Source organism: Olea europaea, chromosome 10, assembly GCF_002742605.1.
Source record: "Olea europaea var. sylvestris chromosome 10, O_europaea_v1, whole genome shotgun sequence".
Classification (NCBI taxonomy): Eukaryota; Viridiplantae; Streptophyta; class Magnoliopsida; order Lamiales; family Oleaceae; genus Olea; species Olea europaea.
Window position 1 is genome coordinate 13432157 of NC_036246.1, and position 19978 is coordinate 13452134.

The window sequence follows — 19978 nt, forward strand, 5'->3', positions numbered from 1 at the left end:
GTTGGGTGGGGTGGGGTGGGCTGGGGTGGGGTGGGGCGAAGATGAAGATGAACAATATTTCCTTTCTTTTCTTTGATTTTTATTTATTTTGTTTTTACTTTTCTATTGTTATTATTAATTATTTTAATTATTAATATTAAGAAAAATGTAAAGTACCACTTTGCCCTTTTTAATTTGATCCAAATTGGTCAAATTTTGACTTTTCTAGTCAACTAACAGTCAAACGGACGATTTCCATCCATTTGAACCCCCGTGCATATTTTTGAAAGGTTTGGGACTGTGGGTGGCACAAACTAAAGGTTTGGGCAAAGTCTGCTAATAAACGAAAGGTTTGGTACCAGTGTAATTTTGTTAACTGACTACATGATGTGTTTTAAGAGTACCTTATAGCATGTTATATTGTCGATCCAAAGGTGATTTTATGATGATGCACCTAGGCTTTTACCGTAATAAAATTCATATATTTCGATTTAAATTACATATTATCTAATTAATAGCCCATATTAATTAGTTGGATATTACATCATCTATTTGATTGCATGCATTACGTTTGGGGTGATATTGAGTGTGATATTTTATGTTTTCACAGTTTATAATACCTCATCTCTTTCGAATCAATTGTTTGCTATTGAAACTTTGACTGGGAATAACTATATGAGATGAAAACAAGACGTAGAAATAGCACTTGATCTTTTGGATTTGAATTTTGCAATGGAGAAAAAGCTTGAAAAATCCACAGATAAGAGTACCATTGAATATGTAGCCAAGCATGAAAAGTGAGAAAGGGCTAACAAACTCTATTTGAAAATCATTAAGCGATCAATATCTGATTCCATTCTAGGTATCATCCCGATAATGAAAATGCCAAAAGTTTTATGGATGCTATAGGAGAAAAATTTATTGAGTCTGATAAAGTCGAAACTGGGGATCTGATGGATAAATTGATGAGCATGAAATATGATGGCACAAGTGGTGTTAGGAAGCATGTCATGAAAATGATAAATATATCATCTAAGCTAAAGGCTCTTAACATTCCCATTGCGGAGCATTTCCTGGTCTATCATGTTTTGAATAGCCTTCCTAGTAAGTTTAATCAGCTTAAGGTTGTTTACAATGCTCAGCGAGATAAATGGAATTTGAATGACCTCATAGCAGTGTGTGCCCAAGAAGAGTATAGGATGCGTCGTGAAACTGTTGAAACTGTGCAATTAGCTTTTCAGCCATTGCAGAATAAGGGCCTTTTCAAAACCATAAACCTAAGTTTCGTAAGGGTAATAAATCCCACCGAAGTCAGCAGAATAAAAATTTTAGTGGTCTCAAAGGAGTTATAAAGAAAAATGATCAATGCAAATTCTGTAAAAAAAAAAAAAAAAGGGTCACTGGCAGAAAGACTATTTTAAGTTCAAGACTTGGTTGGAAAAGAAGAAGATTTCTTCATGTATTCCCTTGGCCTTAGTTTGTTTTGAGTCTTCTTTAGTAGATGTGCCTTTGAATTCTTGGTGGTTAGACTCGGGAGCTAGTATTCATATTGCGAATCCCTTGTAGGGATTCACAAGCAAACGAAGGCCAAGTGAGAATGAAGTAAACTTGAGCATTGCAAATGGAGTTCAAGTGAAGGTTGAATTCATAGGAGTAGTGAATTTGACTTTGAAGTCTGGTTTTTATCTTGTTTTGGAAAATACAGTTTATGTACCGCAAATGAAACGGAATTTAATTTCTATATCGAAACTTGATACTTGTGGTTTTACATTTGATTTTGGTAATGGAATGGTTGAGTTATTTAATGATTCTCGTTTGATTGGAAATGACATTTTATGTGATGGTTTATATAAATTATCTTTGGCTTCTTTTGGTGATGTCTCATGTGTTACCAATGTATCAAAGAAAATGACTTTAATTTGGGAATCATCATCTATGTTGTGGCATATACGTTTGGGTCATATCTCTAAGGATAGAATGGAAAGATTAGTAAAAGATGAGATACTTCCCTCTTTGGACTTTTCTGACTTTGAAATCTATGTGGATTGTATAAGAGGAAAGCTAACTAAATCTACAAGGAAGGGTTCAACTAGGAGTAATGGAATTTTGGACTTGATACACACTGATATCAGTGGACCTTTGTCTTCCACTATATGTGGGAATAAATATTTCATAACTTTCATTGATGATTTGTCACGATATGGATATGTTTACTTGATTAACAATAAATCACATATACTTGAAAAATTCAAAGTTTTCAAACTGGAAGTAGAGAAACAATGTGGAAAAAGTATCAAAGTTGTAAGGTCTGACCGTGGTGGTGAGTACTATGGGAAATATGACGAGTCTAGTCAAAATATGGGTGATTTTACAAAGTTTTTACAAGAGTGTGGATAGTGCCCCCAATACACCATGCCTGGGACACCTGAGCAGAATGGATTTTATGAAAAATGTAATCGAACTCTAAAAGATATGGTTAAAAGTATGATGAGTAGAACAAATTTCCCTGAATATTTGTGGGGTGAAGCCTTGAAAACAATTATGTATATTTTGAATAGAATTCTAAGTAAAGCTGTTGCAATGATACCTTTTGAATTATGGACAGGACGTAAACCAAGTTTGGCCCACTTTAAAGTTTGGGAATGTCCAGTTGAGGTTAGAATTTATAATCCATTTGAAAAGAAATTAGACCCTAAATCAACTCCTAACTACTTTATTGGGTATCCGGATAGATCAAAGGGATATAAGTTTTACTGTCCAAATCGCGACATTAGAATTGTGGAGTCCATTACTGCTAAGTTTCTAGAGAACGATTTTGGAGATAGTGGGAGTTCGACGTTGAGAGAAATTCTTGTTGAACCTAATCAAGTTGTTCCAGTTCCTGTTAAGGAAAGAGTTGGTTCTCAACCAATTGAAGTTGTTAATGAAGAACTGAGGAATCAGGAGAAACCTCCAACTCCTCAAACAACGATTGAATCGGTTTCTGAGCCACAAGCTAGGAGATCACAAAGAGAAAGAAGATCTGCATTGCCCAGTGATTATATTACATATTTATCGGAGAGCGATTTTAATATTGGGCATATTGTTGATCCTGTAACTTATAACCAAGCATTGACAAGTCCTGAGGCAGATAAATGGATAGTTGTCATGGAAGATGAAATGAATTCCATGGAAAGTAGTAAAGCTTGGGATCTTGTTGAACTTTCTCCAGATGATAAGGCTGTAGATAATAAGTGGATTTTCAAAAGTAAATTAGATTCAAAAGGAAATGTTGAACGAAAGAAAGCAAGATTGGTTGCGAAATGTTTCACTCAATGAGAGGGCATTGATTATGTTGAAACATTCTCCCCTTTTTCATCAAAAGATTCCGTTCGAATTATCATGACTCTTGTGGCACACTACGATTTGGAGCTTCATCAAATGAATGTTAAGATAGCATTTTTGAATGGAGATCTTTCTGAAATGGTTTCTATGAAACAACCTGAAGATTTTGTTGTGAAAGGAAAAGAAAACTTGGTGTGTAAGTTAAACAAGTCTTTATATGGTCTCAAACAAGCATCTCGACAATGGTATTTGAAATTTGATGAGGTTATAACCTCTCTTGGTTTTGTTGAAAATGCTATTAACCAATGCATTTATATCAAAACCAGTGGGAGAAATTTTATTTTTCTTCTACTGTATGTTTATGACATTCTGCTTGCTAGTAGTAACTTAGGGGTGCTTTATGAAACAAAGAAAATGTTGTCTGCTAATTTTGAGATGAAAGATCTTGTAGAAGCTTCCTATGTACTTGGCATTGAAATAGATCATGATAAAAATCGTGGCTTATTGGGATTCTCTCAGAAAGCTTATATACGACATGTTCTAGAAAAGTTTAATATGCAGAATTGTGCACCTGGTGATGTACCTATCATAAAAAGAGATAAATTTAACAAAACTCAATGTCCAATGAATGAGCTGGAAAGGGAATCTATGAAGATGATCCCATATGCTAGACTGGATATAGCCTACGCAGTAAGTGTCCTTAGCAGATTTCAGTTTAATCCAGGACAAGAGCATTGGAAAGCAGTTAAGAAAGTTATGAGATATTTGAAGAAAACTAAAAGTTATATGCTTACATTTCAGCGTACAAATCATCTTGAGGTGGTAGGATATTCATACTCTGATTTTTTCCTGGATGTCAAGATGATTTGAAATCAACCTCAAGTTATATTTTTACATTAGCTGGTGGTGCCATTTCTTGGAAAAATGCTAACAGACTCTAGTGGCATCTTCTACTATGCAAGCTGAATTTGTGGCATGTTGTGGGGCTACAGTCCAAGCCGTTTGGTTAAGAAATTTCATCTCTGGCTTGAAAGTTGTTGATTCCATCTCAAGACCGATCACCATCTACTGTGATAACAGTGCAGCAGTAATCTTTTCAAAGAATAATAAAAGTTCTGGTGGATCAAAACATATTGATATCAAATATTTGGTTGTTAGAGACAGAGTCAAAGAAGGACAGACGAAAATAGAGCATATCAATACAGAGGCAATGATTGCAAATCCCTTGACTAAGGGACTTACTCCAAAAGTCTTTAAGACACATGTTACTAATATGGGTATTGTAGAAACATTTGATATTTTTGGTTAGTAGGAGTTACTTATGTAAAGAATTACGTTTTTGGCTTGATCCCTTTGCGGGGTACGTAGGCAACTCATATGTTTTCAGGTACAGCCCCTTCTAACAATAAAATAACATGTTTTCCCCTATCCACGGACTATTTTGAGCATGCATTTGACTCATGTCTTTTTATTATAATATTATTGTGATATGACATGTAAAGACATAAGATGAGTCTTTTTGAAGACATGTGGCTTCATTTTGATCAGAAGCATTATGAGAACTGATATGAATTAACACAGTTTTTTTTATCACATTTGGTGCTAAGTTCATGCCACATACTACCACATTGGTTGGAGGATGGGGGATCCATGTCGATAAGGATGTTGACATTTGTAGCTGTGGAATGATCTTATATCATTTAATTGGTGTAATGACTTCCATGTTCGGTGTTAATATTCTTGTTGGACTGGATCATGTTACATAAGGTGACATCATTGGAGTCATACTTTTGTGGCCACCTATGTAGTCTAACCCGGGTGTTAAAACTTTGTTATAGCAATCAAATGTTTGCCCAAGTGGGAGAATGTTGGAATAATTTCATATGTGGGCTTCACATTCGATTGCAAATTTTATGGGTTAGATGTATGGCTCATAATGATATTTGTGTTTGGGCCAAATTTATTAAGTAATCAATTGGGCCTTTTATACTTTACGGGTTGTAGTTAATATGATGTGTAATTTTAAGTATGTGGGCCGGAAATAAAACCCTAATTAAAATTCTAATCATAATGGGACGGCTCAAATTATTTCCTATATATAAAGGCTAGGTCCCCTTTCCTCTCCATATGTTTTATTGGCTTGCCCCATTGATAGCTAATACTTTTGTGAGGAGCAAGGAGGAGAAGATCTTGGCTGCTATTACAACTATTATTCATATCAACAATGGCTTCCGTAGGTATGAATTCATTTTATTAATTTAATTTTGGTGATTCTTGATTCTTAGCATGATTAAATTAAAATTTAACATTCTCAAGATTGATTTAAGGAAAGCATATGAATCAATGAATTGGGATTTTCTTAGTGGCGAACTCGGTGGTTTGGGATTTTCGGCAAGATTTATTGCATGGGATTTTCGGCAAGATTTCTTAGAGCGCATCACTACTACATCATATTCTATAGCACTTAATTGTAGCATTCATGGATTCATCGAAGGGAAAAAGGCCTTCAACAAGGGGATCCTTTATCTTACTTTTTGTTTGTACTTTTCCTCGAATATTTCTCACGATTGTTGAAGGGGAAAACTAAGGATAGTGAATTAAATTTTCATCCTACACTTGGCATTTGCAGATGACTTGATGCTCCTTGCTAGAGGGGACTTAACATCAATTCGTTTTCTGATGGATTGCTTGTCTTCTTCTGGAGATGTATCAGGATTGAGAATGTATACTTCCAAATACAGCTTATATATAGCCAGTGTTCATGATCAAGAGTTGGAAATTTCAGACGTTGACAGGCGTACTGAAGGGATCCATCCCGTTTCACAGCTTAGGTATACCACTTGCAGCCAAAAAATTGAAAATTAGTTCCTATGCACCATTTTGGACAGAATTTCAACATAAATTTGTGCATGGAAAAAAACATCATTGTCCTAACATCATTATCCTATGCCCAAAGAGCCGAACTTGTTAGATCCGTGCTTCAAGGTGTTGTCAGTTGTCTATATTCCCAATCCCAGCCAGAGTTGCCACAAGAAATATAAGACTATGTCGAAATTTTCTTTGGGATCCAAAAAGTCGTTGGTAGCATGGAAGAATGTATGTTTACCGAAGAATGAAGGTGGCCTTGGTTTTAAAGATGTTAAATGCTGGAATTTAGCATCGCTGTCAAGATCACTTGGGAACATCAACGATAAGAATAATTCACTATGGGAGCAGTGGATAAATAATATTTACTTGCGAGGGACAACAATCTGGGACTGCTCCGCTAGAAAAGGGGATTCCCCTTTGCTCAAAAAGCTATTGGAAGTCAGGAACAAAATCGTCTAGCCTGAAGGTACTGCACATGCTGCATGGGGCAGATTGTCGAAAAAGGTAGCCAATGGGGGGAAGCTTAGGCCCTGTTCTCTTTACCGTTTTCGGGTCGTTTTCTATTTTCGATTTTTCAAAACGGTGAAAACGCGTTCTCTTTCCCGTTTTCGAAAACGAATTTTCGAAAACGAAAAAAAATTTGTGAAGAAAACACAAAACGACTTTTTTGTCGTTTTGGGCGTTTTCAGTGTAAAACTTGAAAAAATTGAAAACGCGGGAAAAACTTCTTCTTTTTTTTTTTTTTTTTTTTAGGAGGGGGTGTGGTGATTCTCAAAATTTCAAAAAAAAAAATTTTTTTTTTTTTTTTTTTTGTTTTGGGGGGGTGTTGGGGGGATTCTCAAAATTTAAAAAAAAAAATTTTTTGTTTTTTGTTTTGAGAAACTAACAAAAAGAACGCATTTTCAACAATTTCAAAACAAACACTCAAAACACAAAACTCAAAACACAACTGAAACACAAAGAGAACACCCCCTTAGCATCTCGCGTGCATATGATTTTTTCAGGCGAACTGGGTACAAGAAGACTTGGGCCAGAGATGTTTGAAAGCCTTGCATTGCGCCTAAACACTCTTTTATCTTGTGGTTAAGTGCTCAATCAAAACTCTTAACCAAATACATGCTGTTGTACCTTGATATCAATAGAAATTGTGTTTCGAGACTCACAAGAGGAATCAGGCCAGCATATTTTCTTCCAATGTTCATTCAATTCTTGCATTGGGTGGCTAGTTAGAGCATGGTGGGGTATATTACAAGCTCTATGACTACCACTGGGAGCGTTTTGAAGTGGATTAAAAAGAAGATCTGATGGACATTTTGGCACAGCAAAGCCAACAGAATTGTGCGTGCTTGCACAGTTTACCACATATGGATGGTGAGAAATATGAAGATTTTTGAAGATCTTTAATCTCACATTGATAGCACAGTAAGATAGATGAAAATATATTTATACAAAATCATATTTTTTTTGTATCCTCGTGTTTTGATTCATTTTGAATCTTTAGTATTGCGTCTATAGATATTTTAATTTGTACATCTTTTCTTTTTGTTTAGGCCGAGTATGCACAAAGTACTTGTACATGAGTTTTGATCAATAGAATTTTTACATTTACCAATAAAAAAAAGTATAAACATGATTTAACATCGATTAATGCTATTCAAAATCATTGATTTTTAACACCAATCTACATGAATGTATTTATCACAATAAAATAAGTCGAGTTAGTCTCGTCATCCATCTCGCCCAAGCTTTTCTTACTGAATGCAATGTCCAGCGTGGCAAACTGACCCATCCATCTATATAAAACCAAGTCCCTTCGAAGCAAGTAAATAAGCAAGTCAACAACAAACTATTCTTAATGAATTTAGGGTAGACTACGCGACTCTGTTGGGCTCAAAATTTGAGATACACGGGCTAATAATTGCATAAAAAGTAATCTGGATTACCATGCTAGCCCATCAATTCAGCAACATCAAACCAATTTTTTTACCAGGTTGAAAAAAGAGAAGAAAAGAGGTCCATACAAAACCCTAACTGCACATACTGCCCAAATCTGGGGAACCTCAAGGTGTTTGATGAATTAATAGTGCATTCATCCTAGAAATGTAAATTCGATTGCTAGAATCTGTACATGATGGCTCATTTCAGGCATGAGATAGCCATAACACAGATTGGGATTTTCGACTTGCAGCAGGCTGGTCGAGTTCGTCCAAAATCAAGTTGTAGCAGACTATGACAATTCGACATCAGCCACCTTAGAATTATTCGTGATCACCAGACTTCGTCATTGTCCTGCAGATGTTCCCAGTAAGCCAGTAATATCCTGACAATGGCGCAGAGTTGCCCTTATGGCCTCTAACATTTCATTGATGTTTATACGTCTCCTGCAATTCAAGGCATAACAGAACTTTTATCACTGACACATTAGAATACGCATATAGCATTGAAAAATTTTGGGGAAAAAAATAAATTAAAAAAAAAAAACACAACTGTTATCTGTCAACCACTTCATCTAAGAGCTTGAATTGGTAAATAGGGTATAGGGACATTTATTTATTTAATTGTGGCCCTTCACATGCAAGCTGAATTTATGACCAAGCCTGAAATGTGACAATTCATAAATGGGAGATGGCGAGACTTGAACTCAGCTATTTTGTGAAGCTCTGATAAGGCGTTAACCAACTCATCTATAGTTTAAGTTGCTAGAGTAGAGCCACATTTTTATTAAAATGTTGTCTTCAACACTATCATCATCCTAGAAGCACAATAAACTGAATGATTTGCTAATTAAAGTGCACCAGATTTACATAAACTAGAGAACAAAAATGTGGAGAGTGCTCCTCATGACTAGCAGAAAAACAGTTGTTTAGCATAAATTATCCAACCACACATCGCTCCTATGTATTGGGAAAACATTAGTCATGAATTTACTTCCATAATAAACATAAACCTAAGGCTTATTCCACAGGATATCAACTGACGAAACTGAAAATTAAGTGCAGAAAATTGTTGAATAGGAAACAAAACTGTTCTAGTGCCTATGGGCCTATACATACACCAATGTTCACCATCATGCCTGAAAATTCAGTTTTCTGAGGTTTCTTTTCCATTAAACTGCCTTATCAGATACCTCACTAATTTTTCAATATGGATAGGCTTTAAAGAAAAGACCAGTAGAATATCATTAAAGTACATTTATTTGGCATAAGAAATGCAGTGTTAAGAATCATAAATGATGGTTGAACAGTACGTGTTAAAACTGGTTCATGACACTGAAGTTGGGAAAGCCATGCATGTGGAATTTATTAAGATTCAAGATTCAAGGAAAGGTGTGCATCTAGGAAAAGAAAAGGTAACACTAACAAACTTACAGAACACTAACGCCCACAACAGCAAGAGGTCGTGGATATGCTTCAATTTCCTTCATCTTTTGATCAACAGCTTGGTCCTTGTCATTTGACATGGAAAAGGCATCAGTTTTGGAGATTGCATCAGTGTGCATATCAATCTTGTCACTTCCGATTCTCAATATTTCTTCCTTTAAAGATGGAAGTCTGTCCATTGCCTACAAAGGCTACTATGATTAGACTTGCAGATTATCTAACACAGAACATGTGAGGTCAAAGCTTCACTTATTGTCTATGAAGAGACATTCTACTGAAGAATTTAGAACACATACCTTGGGAATGTCAACTTTATTTAGCACCACAATGTATGGTCGTTCAAGGTAATTAGGATTGTACATCCGCAATTCCTGCAGGATCATTGTACTTAAGACCACAGTATACATTAAAAGATTAAGGAAATAATTAAATTTACTTAAAAACTGAAATGAATTGAGACCAATGAGTACAATTTCTCTCTCAAGTTATCATGTAATTTTGTTAGCAGAGATTAGCAGAAAAAAGAAAAATAAGTTAAGTAGATAGAAAGACGCATGTCTAGACATATTTATAGATTGAAAAGTAATGGAAGCAGATTAAAGATGTAGTCAGAAAAAGAAAATTATGGAAAACCCAAAAGGCAAACCGCACACAAAGAAAAGAACGAAAATAAGCAGAACGGAAAAAAGAAAAGCAGAAGTAACACCGGTAACGTAAGAGTTTGCAATCAGAATACAGCCAGTAGACTCGCATTCATCTGCATCTATACATGCTAATGAATTATCAACATCATCCATCATTCAATAACAAATTTCAAAACTGAAGTCAGTAGGCATACTTCTTTCACTGTTCTGTAATCACTCACAGGGTCCTCAGCAGCTGCATCAACAACATGGACCAGCAGCCGAGTCCTCCTCAAATGCCTTAAAAAATTGCGACCAAGACCCTGTAAAGTGACATGGTCATGCATGAATTTAGAGTTCAAAAAGAAAACAATAAATAAAAGCAACAAGACCACTGAAGCCGAAGGCTGCTTAAAAGTAATTGAATTAAGATTTTTTGAATAAATCATAATCTCTAATACCTTCCCCAGATGGGCTCCTTCGATGAGACCAGGCAAATCTGCTAAAGTTGCCTCAGATAAAAATTTTCCTGCCCCTAAGCTAGGGTCACCATCAAGGCGTCCCAAGTTTGGCATCAAGGTTGTGAACGGATAATCAGCTATATCAGGCTTCGCAAGTGTAATGGCTGCCAATAGAGTAGATTTTCCGGCATTTGGGAGTCCCTTAAAATTAATGGATAATGGTTAGGTCTATAAATTGACAGACTGGCATGCAGGATTAAGTCATGACTTCATGTCAAACAATTTCAACAGTTTCAGCACTCTAATAAATGAAACAGCAGGGAACCCTATCATAACTATGACGCTCAATATGACTGAAATCTATAGACCCAGTCAAACAGTCACAAGAAAGAACGGATGGACGGGGGAAAGTGGGTAAGAACATGTAACTTGGTTGTTTGGGTCATTAGGAACATAATATCAAAAATGTAATAACAATTTGGAAACTATTACAATATCCAACAATGTTCACACCTAGGGTACTTAAAAAAACTAGGGTATTTGTGAATGCTTGAAGCTGCAAATGTAAACAATCACACAAAGAATATATCAAAGTATGAACAAATGACGAAAAACTTACAAACGCATTTCCCCAATAAGTAAATGAAAACAATCACACAAAGAATATATCAAAGTATGAACAAATGCCGAAAAACTTACAAACGCATTTCCCCAATAAGTAAAATTGTGGATTTCCCAACAGAAAAATAGAAGGTAAACACTTCCAGCTTAATTTGGATAAGTCATTCTAGTTTAGGAGCCAAACTTCCTACTCAATCAAACGAACCAATAGATTCTGTAATATAGTTGCAAGTCTAGGTCAAGATCTAGTTTTTCCAACCTACAAACTGTCTAGAGGGGTGTTTGGGAGTGATTTTTCACCCCAAAAAATTGATTTTTTGATCGTTATTTCATTATTTCAGTCGTGAAGTTTGACTTCTTTTCTCACAGATGGCCCCTACCTTTCTCCTAACAATCACAAAATCAATTCTCAAAATCGCTCCCAAACGGGGCCTAGAAAAAGATCTTGTTGAAGAGAAGGTAAAACTGGCTGAAAATTAGATGGGACAAAATTTAGCAACTAACTGCTAATGAAGAATTAACTTCATGTTTATCTCAAGAAAATATTAACATGTGCATGTATATGCACACTTGTCTATATATGCATGCATGGTATGTACAGATACACTTAAAACAGAACATGCATACACCCAATTTTCCATGCAATGCTCGTCTGAAGTGGATACAATTGTATGCATACAATAATGTGATGAAACAGAAAAGTTTATATACTCAATACTTACAATGAGACCAACATCTGCAACAACTCTAAGTATCAACTGCAAACTAACCTCTTCACCAGGCTGACCAAGAACCAAAACCTGAAACATGTCGAGAATTATTAAGTATCATCCTGTGAAAATATATTGCATTGCATGCCTAAGGTATATACCAGGTCTTTATTCAATTTCAAGCATTGTTATCAAGAACCATAGTTCTTTAGGAGGTGAAAAATTCTAACACAGAATACATACACATTAAAGTTGTCAGGTTAGACTTCTTTTCCGGTCTATGAAGACATACCGTAATGGATAGAATACCATAAACTTCAGTAAGTAGGTAAATGTCATGGTGTTTTTCTTACAAGGATGCAGTGGCACGTAATGGAGCAGAAGGCCCTTTTTCCCTTTCCATAGTTAGAAATCCTCACGTGGTCATCCACAACAAATAACATTAAGATAAACTAATTCTAATATGGATATGTTAACATTGTCATCTTCAAAAGAAATACAATATGTTTCTTCCTTCACAATTTTCCCTTTTTTCAGTCTTGAAACTTTTATCAATCTTTTGAGGAATTTTATGGTCATTATGTGGACCTATCTAACATTACTGACCACTTTTAACAGTCAATTTCTCATTTGTTGATGAACGTCTTCTGAAAAAATACAATCTGTTTCTTCCTTCACAATTTTCCCTTTTTCTCTGTCTTAAAACTTGTCAGTCTTTTGTGGAATTTTATGGTCATTATGTGGACCTATCTACCGTTACTATCCACTTTGAACAGACAAATTGTCGTTTGTTGATGCAACGATGTCGTACCACCACTTATATTCACCTTTTACAGCCCTTCTCTCATTTGACAGGATAACCTAAAAAATTGCTTAGTTGCAATATCTCTCACAAGAATTGAATCTTAATTGAACTTCATGGCTTAGGCGCATTCAGCTGACATGTTATTCTAGCGCCTTTGCAAGCTACTCATACACAACCAAAATAACTTTACATATGATTACGTTTTACAATGAAGAGGACTATTTTTGAATTGTTTGTTAGGTCACTTATTTCTTAGTAAATAGCTAAAATCCATCATTGTTAAATTTAAGCTTTTGGATCTGTCTCAAGCTTTACTTCCACAATAACTTCGATTTCACATCCAATTTATGTACTTTATTAAGTAACATGATGATATTTTTAACAGCCAAATGTCATATTAAATATTTCAATACTTGCTACTGTATTTACTTATCTTGTGCACAGAAATATATGAAGGAAGGCTAATCATAATTGACAAAGGTAAAGAAAAAAGTGGATTTTCAAGCGAGAACTGGAGGATCTCCGGAAAACACATTATGCTTCTTTATTCTTTTTCACGCAAAGCATTTTCCTTCATGTTTGGACATGGGCATGCAGCTAAATATATCATAAGAAGCATGGACAGTTACAGGTGACATGACATGCACACGTCAACACGCGTTTTTTTTAGAAAGATGGGACATGGACATATCAAAATAATTTATTTACATTTTGATATTGTAACTTTGTTTTTATACTTGCTATTTTTTAATATCATCATTTTGTTTAAATTTTTTTTTAGTTTTGGTTTTTTTAGTGGTATCTCTTAAATCGGACGGGCAGCTATTACAGATAACTTATATCCAAAACTCATGCAGAGGAGGAGACATTTGCATATGATTATAACGGAGGTTTTGGAGATGGGGATGGTATTGAAATTGCATCATGATTATGATAATAACTATTGTTTTGCATATGCAGTAATCAAACAAAATTTCTTAACAGTCATATCAGAATACAAGACAGTAAAAATTGCAGCTTGATGCATCGATAATTTGAAAGAAATGAAAACGCCAACAGTTAAATCAACATCTGCAGAACGATATAAATATATTTTGCAAGTTGAAATATGTCATGGTGCAGGTTAAAACTAAGTCAGTCAAAGATAAACATGCTATCGAAATTTCAAATATCCCTCTGTGATTATCATGACAAAGGGCACTAAATGAACTAAATTATTGACATATTGCATGGAGATTCCTTAGGTTGTACTTTGCCGTAGATGCAAACAACAAGATAGAAATTAAACGCAATATCTCTACCCAGCGTAAATTCTCCAAATTAGAACTCAGAGAACACAGATACAGGAAAATATGTCTAACAGAAGACCATGAACAATGTCTGGCCTTACCTTATCACTGTCATCTCTCATCACATTAGTGGTTAAAGCTGTCGTTGTCTTCCTTTTATGCTCAGGGACTTCCAACAAGCTAATCTGCCAAAAGCAAATAAGGAACAGACTCATTGACGATGCATGCAGTTTCAAAACATGCTTATTTAGCCCTTGTCTGAGCTCCATTCTTTGGTAAAAGGCATTTTTGAACAGTGTTTTGACATTATTTCAACCACATATTTTTCAAAAAAATAATATTACACACAAATCTAAAACTTTTCCTTATTTTTTAACCACACATTTCCCATCAATACACTATTCAAAAATTCATTATTTCCCCCAAAATGGGGCTCAAACAAGGGCTTAGTCTTTGCTACAGCCACTGACATATAGTATAGAGAAGAATGCCTCCAAGTAAAAACGAATCAATTAATTCAATCTGTAATTTTCATTTAAATGTGATCTTAATTATCATTTTCAATGTTTAACGAATGGTTTTTTTGTTTGTTTTTTCTCTCCCTCTCTTTCCCTTGCTTTTTCTGTTGTTGGGGATGGCATTTTGGGACCAACCTTAAAGCTTCATGATACAAGCATCTAGCTAAAATTTACGAATAAAGATTCTCACCCCTCCTTGTCCACCCCTGGCTACAAGAACTTCATCGCCTGGACGAGCTAAATCAGCCAGAAGCTTTCGTCTTTTATGTTTTATAACTGTTCCTGTCATATGTGGCAAAAATATAGTAAGCTGTAGGAATTCATAAATTATGGAAAGATATCAAAATCTTTCCTTGGTCTATATATATTGGTAGATTGTATTGTATTTGATATGTGGTTATTATTCTCCTAAATTAGGAGATAGCTTTTCCTTCTTTTTTTTCCATTATTGTACCATATAAGGATGTAAGTTGGAGGTTAATAATTAAGAAATACAGAAAATAATTATGTTTCTGTCTTCATGGTATTAGAGCACAAGCTTGTCTAAACCAAGCCACATATGGCAGATTTTCCTATCAATAGCTCGGGATCAGTCACCTCCGCCAACCCACAAATCGAAACGGAGGCCAATTCCACAATTGGCTCCCACGATTTCGAAAACTCCTATTTCCAACTTGCGGTAAAAAAATTGAACGGAAGAAATTTTCTTGAATGGGCCCAATCAATAAAATTGGTGATTGATGGAAAAGGGGAACTAGGATACTTTACTGGCAAAACGAAGAAACTAACTGATGTTGCACTCTTATAGAGGTGGAAATCTGATAATTCCATGGTCATCGCATGGCTGGTAAACTCCATGAAACCGTATATGAGGAAGCCCTAACTCTTTCTCCCAACTGCGGAAGAAGTTTGGGAAGCTGTGAAGGAAGCATATTCCAACTCCGGAAATTACTCACATATTTTTGAAATTAAGACTTGATTGTGGCAAATAAAACAGGAGAGTAGGGATGTTATTTATTATTTCATGGAAATGACATCACTTTGGCAAGAACTCGATCTCAGCAGTGGTGAAGAATGGAGTTGCGGTGATGACAGTGTCCGATATAAAAAGAAACTTGAGAATGAAAGAGTGTATGAGTTTTTAGCTGGCCTCAATCACGAACTGGACGACGTCAGGAGTCGGATTCTTGGCCGACGGCCATTGCCCTCCCTTCACAAGGTGTTCTCGGAGGTTCAAAGAGAGGAAGCCTGATGACAGGTCATGTTGACCGAAGGGTTCAACGGGCCAAGTGAGATGTCAGCTCTTCTAATGTCCAAAGGGAATGGGCCGAAAATGGGTAGAAAATATGGCCCAACAGTGGATAAAGGCTTACTCACTGACCCTCATGTGCAAAAGGTATTGGGCTGGAAATAAATAATGGGCCTGAATCTATGGGCATGTCATCTAAGGGAACAATAAATGGGCCAGGCCAAAAAAACAACGTGGTCGACCGTGGTGTGAACATTGTCGGAAGCCAGGACACAAAAAAGATACGTGTTGGGACCTACACGAGAAACCTACTAATTGGAAGCCAAAACAAAACACTAGGAGTCGGGGATATCATTAATCCTGCTCAAAATGGTGCATTCAACCCCGAACAATTGAACCAACTCTACCAAATTTTCTCTAGTCTCCAAACTACTGGTCAGCCCTCTCCTAATAGTCCTTTGAGCTCTCTAACCCATAAAGGTAATTTCTTAAGTGCCTTATGTACTACCTCAAAAGTTAAAACCTCTTGGATTATTGACTCAGGAGCATCCGATCACATGACAGACTCGTATCATCTATTTTCCTCATACTTAAACTATTCCAGTAACGTTAAAGTCAAAATTGTAGATGCCTCCCTCTCATCAGTTGTAGGTAAAGGGAGTATCAAATCTCTAACTCGATAACACTTGAATCTGTTCTACATGTCCCAAATTGTCTTGTAATTTATTGTCTATTAGCAAGCTAACTAAAGACTCCATTTGCTCTACTAAATTTTTTCCATCTCATTGTGTTTTTTAGGACCTTTCATTAGGGAAGATAATTGGTAGTGCTAAAGAATGTAAGGCGCTGTACTAGTTTAAGGAGGTCGATGGAGGTAAACAATGTCAAATTGCAATTTGTGAGTCTACATTTGTCTCTAGGGATAGTGAAATTCTTTTTATGGCATTATAGACTAGGCCATCCCAATTTCCAATATTTAAGACGTGTAATTCCTTCAATACATTTGAATAACAATTCAATTGATTTTCAGTGTGAAAGTTGTAAACTTGCGAAGCATAAGCGTGCCTCTTACCCAAACTTGATATACAAATCATCTAAACCCTTCACTATGATTCACAGTGACTTATGGAGACCTTCTCAAACTCCTAATCACACACAAGATTATTTATCACATTCATAGATGATCACACTCGAGTCTATTAGGTCTATCTACTAAAAGAAAAATCTAAGGTCTGCTCTGTGTTTATCAATTTTCATTCAATAATTCAAACACAATTTCAGACACAAATTCAAATACTTAGAACGGATAACGGTACAGAATACTTCAATACTACATTACGAGATTACTTACAAAAACATGGGATATTCCACCAAACTTCATATGTCAATACTCCTCAACAAAATGGAATCGCAGAGTGAAAAAATAGACACCTTCTTGAAGTTGCCCTGCCCTAATGTTCACTGCAAATATGCCAAAACTATTCTGGGGAGATGCCATTCTAACGGCCACATATCTAACTAACAGACGCTCAGTCGTACTCTATCCTTTGTTTGAACCCTCAAAAAATTCCAAATACACTTTCCGACCTCCCACCTTACTCTAACCTACCTTTGAAGTGTTTGGATGCACAGCCTTTACTCATGTTCATTCTCATCTCCAAAGCAAATTAGACCCTCGTGCACTTAAATGTGTATTCATTTGATACTCACCCACTCAAAAGGGCTATAAATGCTATGACCCATCCACAAAAAAGAGTATTTGTTAGCCTAGATATGACCTTTGAAAAATCACCTTTCTTAAAAAAAAATCCTTTTGAGTGAAGATCAACCCTTCGAAGAAATCTTTAACTTTGATCCCTCTCCTGAGCCAACTTATACTAAACAGGCCACGTCTAATATGCCATAGGGGAAGATGAAGAAAAACAAAACGATAAGGAGATACTGAATAGGTCACGTCTAATATGCCATGTAAAGAAGAAAACTTGAATACAGGGAGAGATGCAGGAAAACAAAGCAATAAGGAGATACTAGTTTACTCAAGGAGGCCAAGTTCAAAGTATAAAGGAAACCTCACACTTGAGGCACCAAAAGAGTTAGAACCAATGATCAGACCTAATGAAATTCCACCCGATGAATCTAGATCCCCAAGTGATAACATACCTATTGCTCTTAGAAAACAAACTCGATCATGTACTTTCCACTCTATTTCTAAATTTATGTCTTATCACACTCTATCTACAAAATTTCGTGTTTTTACTGCTAACCTTGACAATACAGAAATCCCAAAAAAATATCCAAGAGGCCTTGGAAGTTCCCGAATGGAGAGAAGCAATAATGGAAGAAATGTGGGCTTTAAAAAAAAAACTTGGAATGTGGTGAAGTTACCAACAGGCAAGAGACTAGTAGGCTGCAAATGGTTTTTTAATGTGAAATATAAAGCTGATGGGACGATGGAACGTTATAAAGCTCATTTGGTAGCCAAAGGGCATATACAGACCTATGGTATTGACTACATGAAAACATTTGCACCAATCGCAAAACTGAATACAATTCGAGTTCTCATATCCCTAGCAGCTAATTTAGATTGGCTTCCAGCAGATGGATATTAAGAATGCATTTCTAAATGGAAAATTAGAAGAATAAGTCTTTATGATAGCACCACTAGCATTCTATAAAAGTTATGGAAAAGATTGGAGTTGAAAACTCAAGAAACCTTTATACGTTCTTAAGCAATCACCAAGAGCCTAGTTTGATAGATTTACAATGGTGTTGAGGAATCAAGTATATCAGCAAAGGCAGTCAGATCATACCATTTTTTTCAACAATCGAAATAAGGAAAAATAACAATTCTAATTGTATATGTAGACGACATAGTCCTCACTAAAAACAATATAACTGAGATGGACAGACCAAAGGAAAAGCTAGCCTTCGAATTTGAAGTAAAAGACCTAGGACCAATGCGATATTTCTTGGGCATGAAGGTGACAAGATCAAAAAAGGGCATCAGTGTTTCACAACGGAAATATATTCTCAACTTTTTGACCAAAACAGACATGCTTGAATGTAAACCAAGCGACACCCCTATAGATGGAGGAAAAAGGACAGAGGACATAGGGAGACTGGTGGAAAAGGAGAGATAACAACGATTAATCGGTAAGTTAATCTACTTATCACACATTCGACCTGACATTGCTTTTGTGATCAGCATTGTAAGTCAACATATGCAGTCTTCGAAGGAAACACACCTAGAAACAGTATACAAAATTCTCAGGTACCTAAAAGGTTCCTCCGAAAAGAGATTGTTCTTCAAGAAGAATGAAAAGAGAGGAGTAGAAATATTTATAGACGCTGATTGGGCCAGATCAATCGAAGATAGGAGATCAACATCGGGTTACTGTACCTTTGTACGGGGAAATTTGGTAACTTGGAGAAGTAAAAAACAAAATGTAGTAGCAAGAAGTAGAATTCAGAGCAGCTTGTCACGGATCGCAAGATCATGACTTAAGACATGGCATGACACGGGAATGTCATGGCACAAGGTGGGAAAATGAGATAGACTTATGGCAAATAAGGTCTATGCTTCGGAGGTATATGGCGATGAGTGCGTCGCCAAATTCAGTGGGGGAGTGATTTACACCTCACGCGGTCGCGTTCGATCCGTTTCGGTAGCGATCACAAGATAGCGCGGTTAACGCGTTTCAAAATGACGGAACAGCTTGCGATAGGGGACGCAAGTAGATTCGGTAAAGGTCGCAGGTAAACTCGGGCTGGGAATGCATAGATGATTTTGGGGCAGAATGCAGGCTACCTAGATCGTGCAGTTTTTCAGGGCGTTAATGAGGTTTTTCTAAGTCCCGACCCAGCCATTTTGGGAGGAAAAATACTTGAACCTGCAGCCGGATATTTTGAGGATGCAAGTGGGCAACTTGCACAACTTGTCCACTTGTGTGCCACTTGCAAGCTAAGCGCGAGTTGTATGCAAGCTAAGCGCGAGTTGGCAAGGATAAATATCAACGGTGCAAGCTAGGCGCGAGTTGGCAACAACTTGCAAGGCAAGTTGTAATACCATCCACTTGAAGACAACTAAGAATGAGTTGGCGACAACCAAGCACGAGTTGTAAAGTGGAAGGTTAAGGAGGTTTAAGTTTTCT

At 36.2% G+C, this 19978-nt stretch overlaps 1 protein-coding gene and 1 pseudogene across 1 annotated transcript in view; one reads left to right on the top strand and one right to left on the bottom strand.

Annotated features, from left to right (window-relative positions):
• Positions 1 to 663, top strand: part of LOC111400310 — a 3598-nt pseudogene extending 2935 nt beyond the window's left edge.
• A 7335-nt stretch (positions 664 to 7998) lies between these two features.
• The window catches only part of LOC111400311 (probable GTP-binding protein OBGC2), a 23403-nt gene continuing 11423 nt past the window's right edge, over positions 7999 to 19978 (bottom strand). Inside the window, exons 4-11 of the mRNA XM_023027727.1 lie at positions 14769 to 14860; positions 14162 to 14245; positions 11979 to 12056; positions 10636 to 10836; positions 10390 to 10497; positions 9848 to 9922; positions 9540 to 9733; positions 7999 to 8552 (exon numbers count right to left, since the gene is read on the bottom strand). Coding sequence (XP_022883495.1) covers positions 8453 to 8552; positions 9540 to 9733; positions 9848 to 9922; positions 10390 to 10497; positions 10636 to 10836; positions 11979 to 12056; positions 14162 to 14245; positions 14769 to 14860 — 932 coding nt within the window. The 3' untranslated portion in view covers positions 7999 to 8452. The remainder of the gene's footprint in view (positions 8553 to 9539; positions 9734 to 9847; positions 9923 to 10389; positions 10498 to 10635; positions 10837 to 11978; positions 12057 to 14161; positions 14246 to 14768; positions 14861 to 19978) is intronic.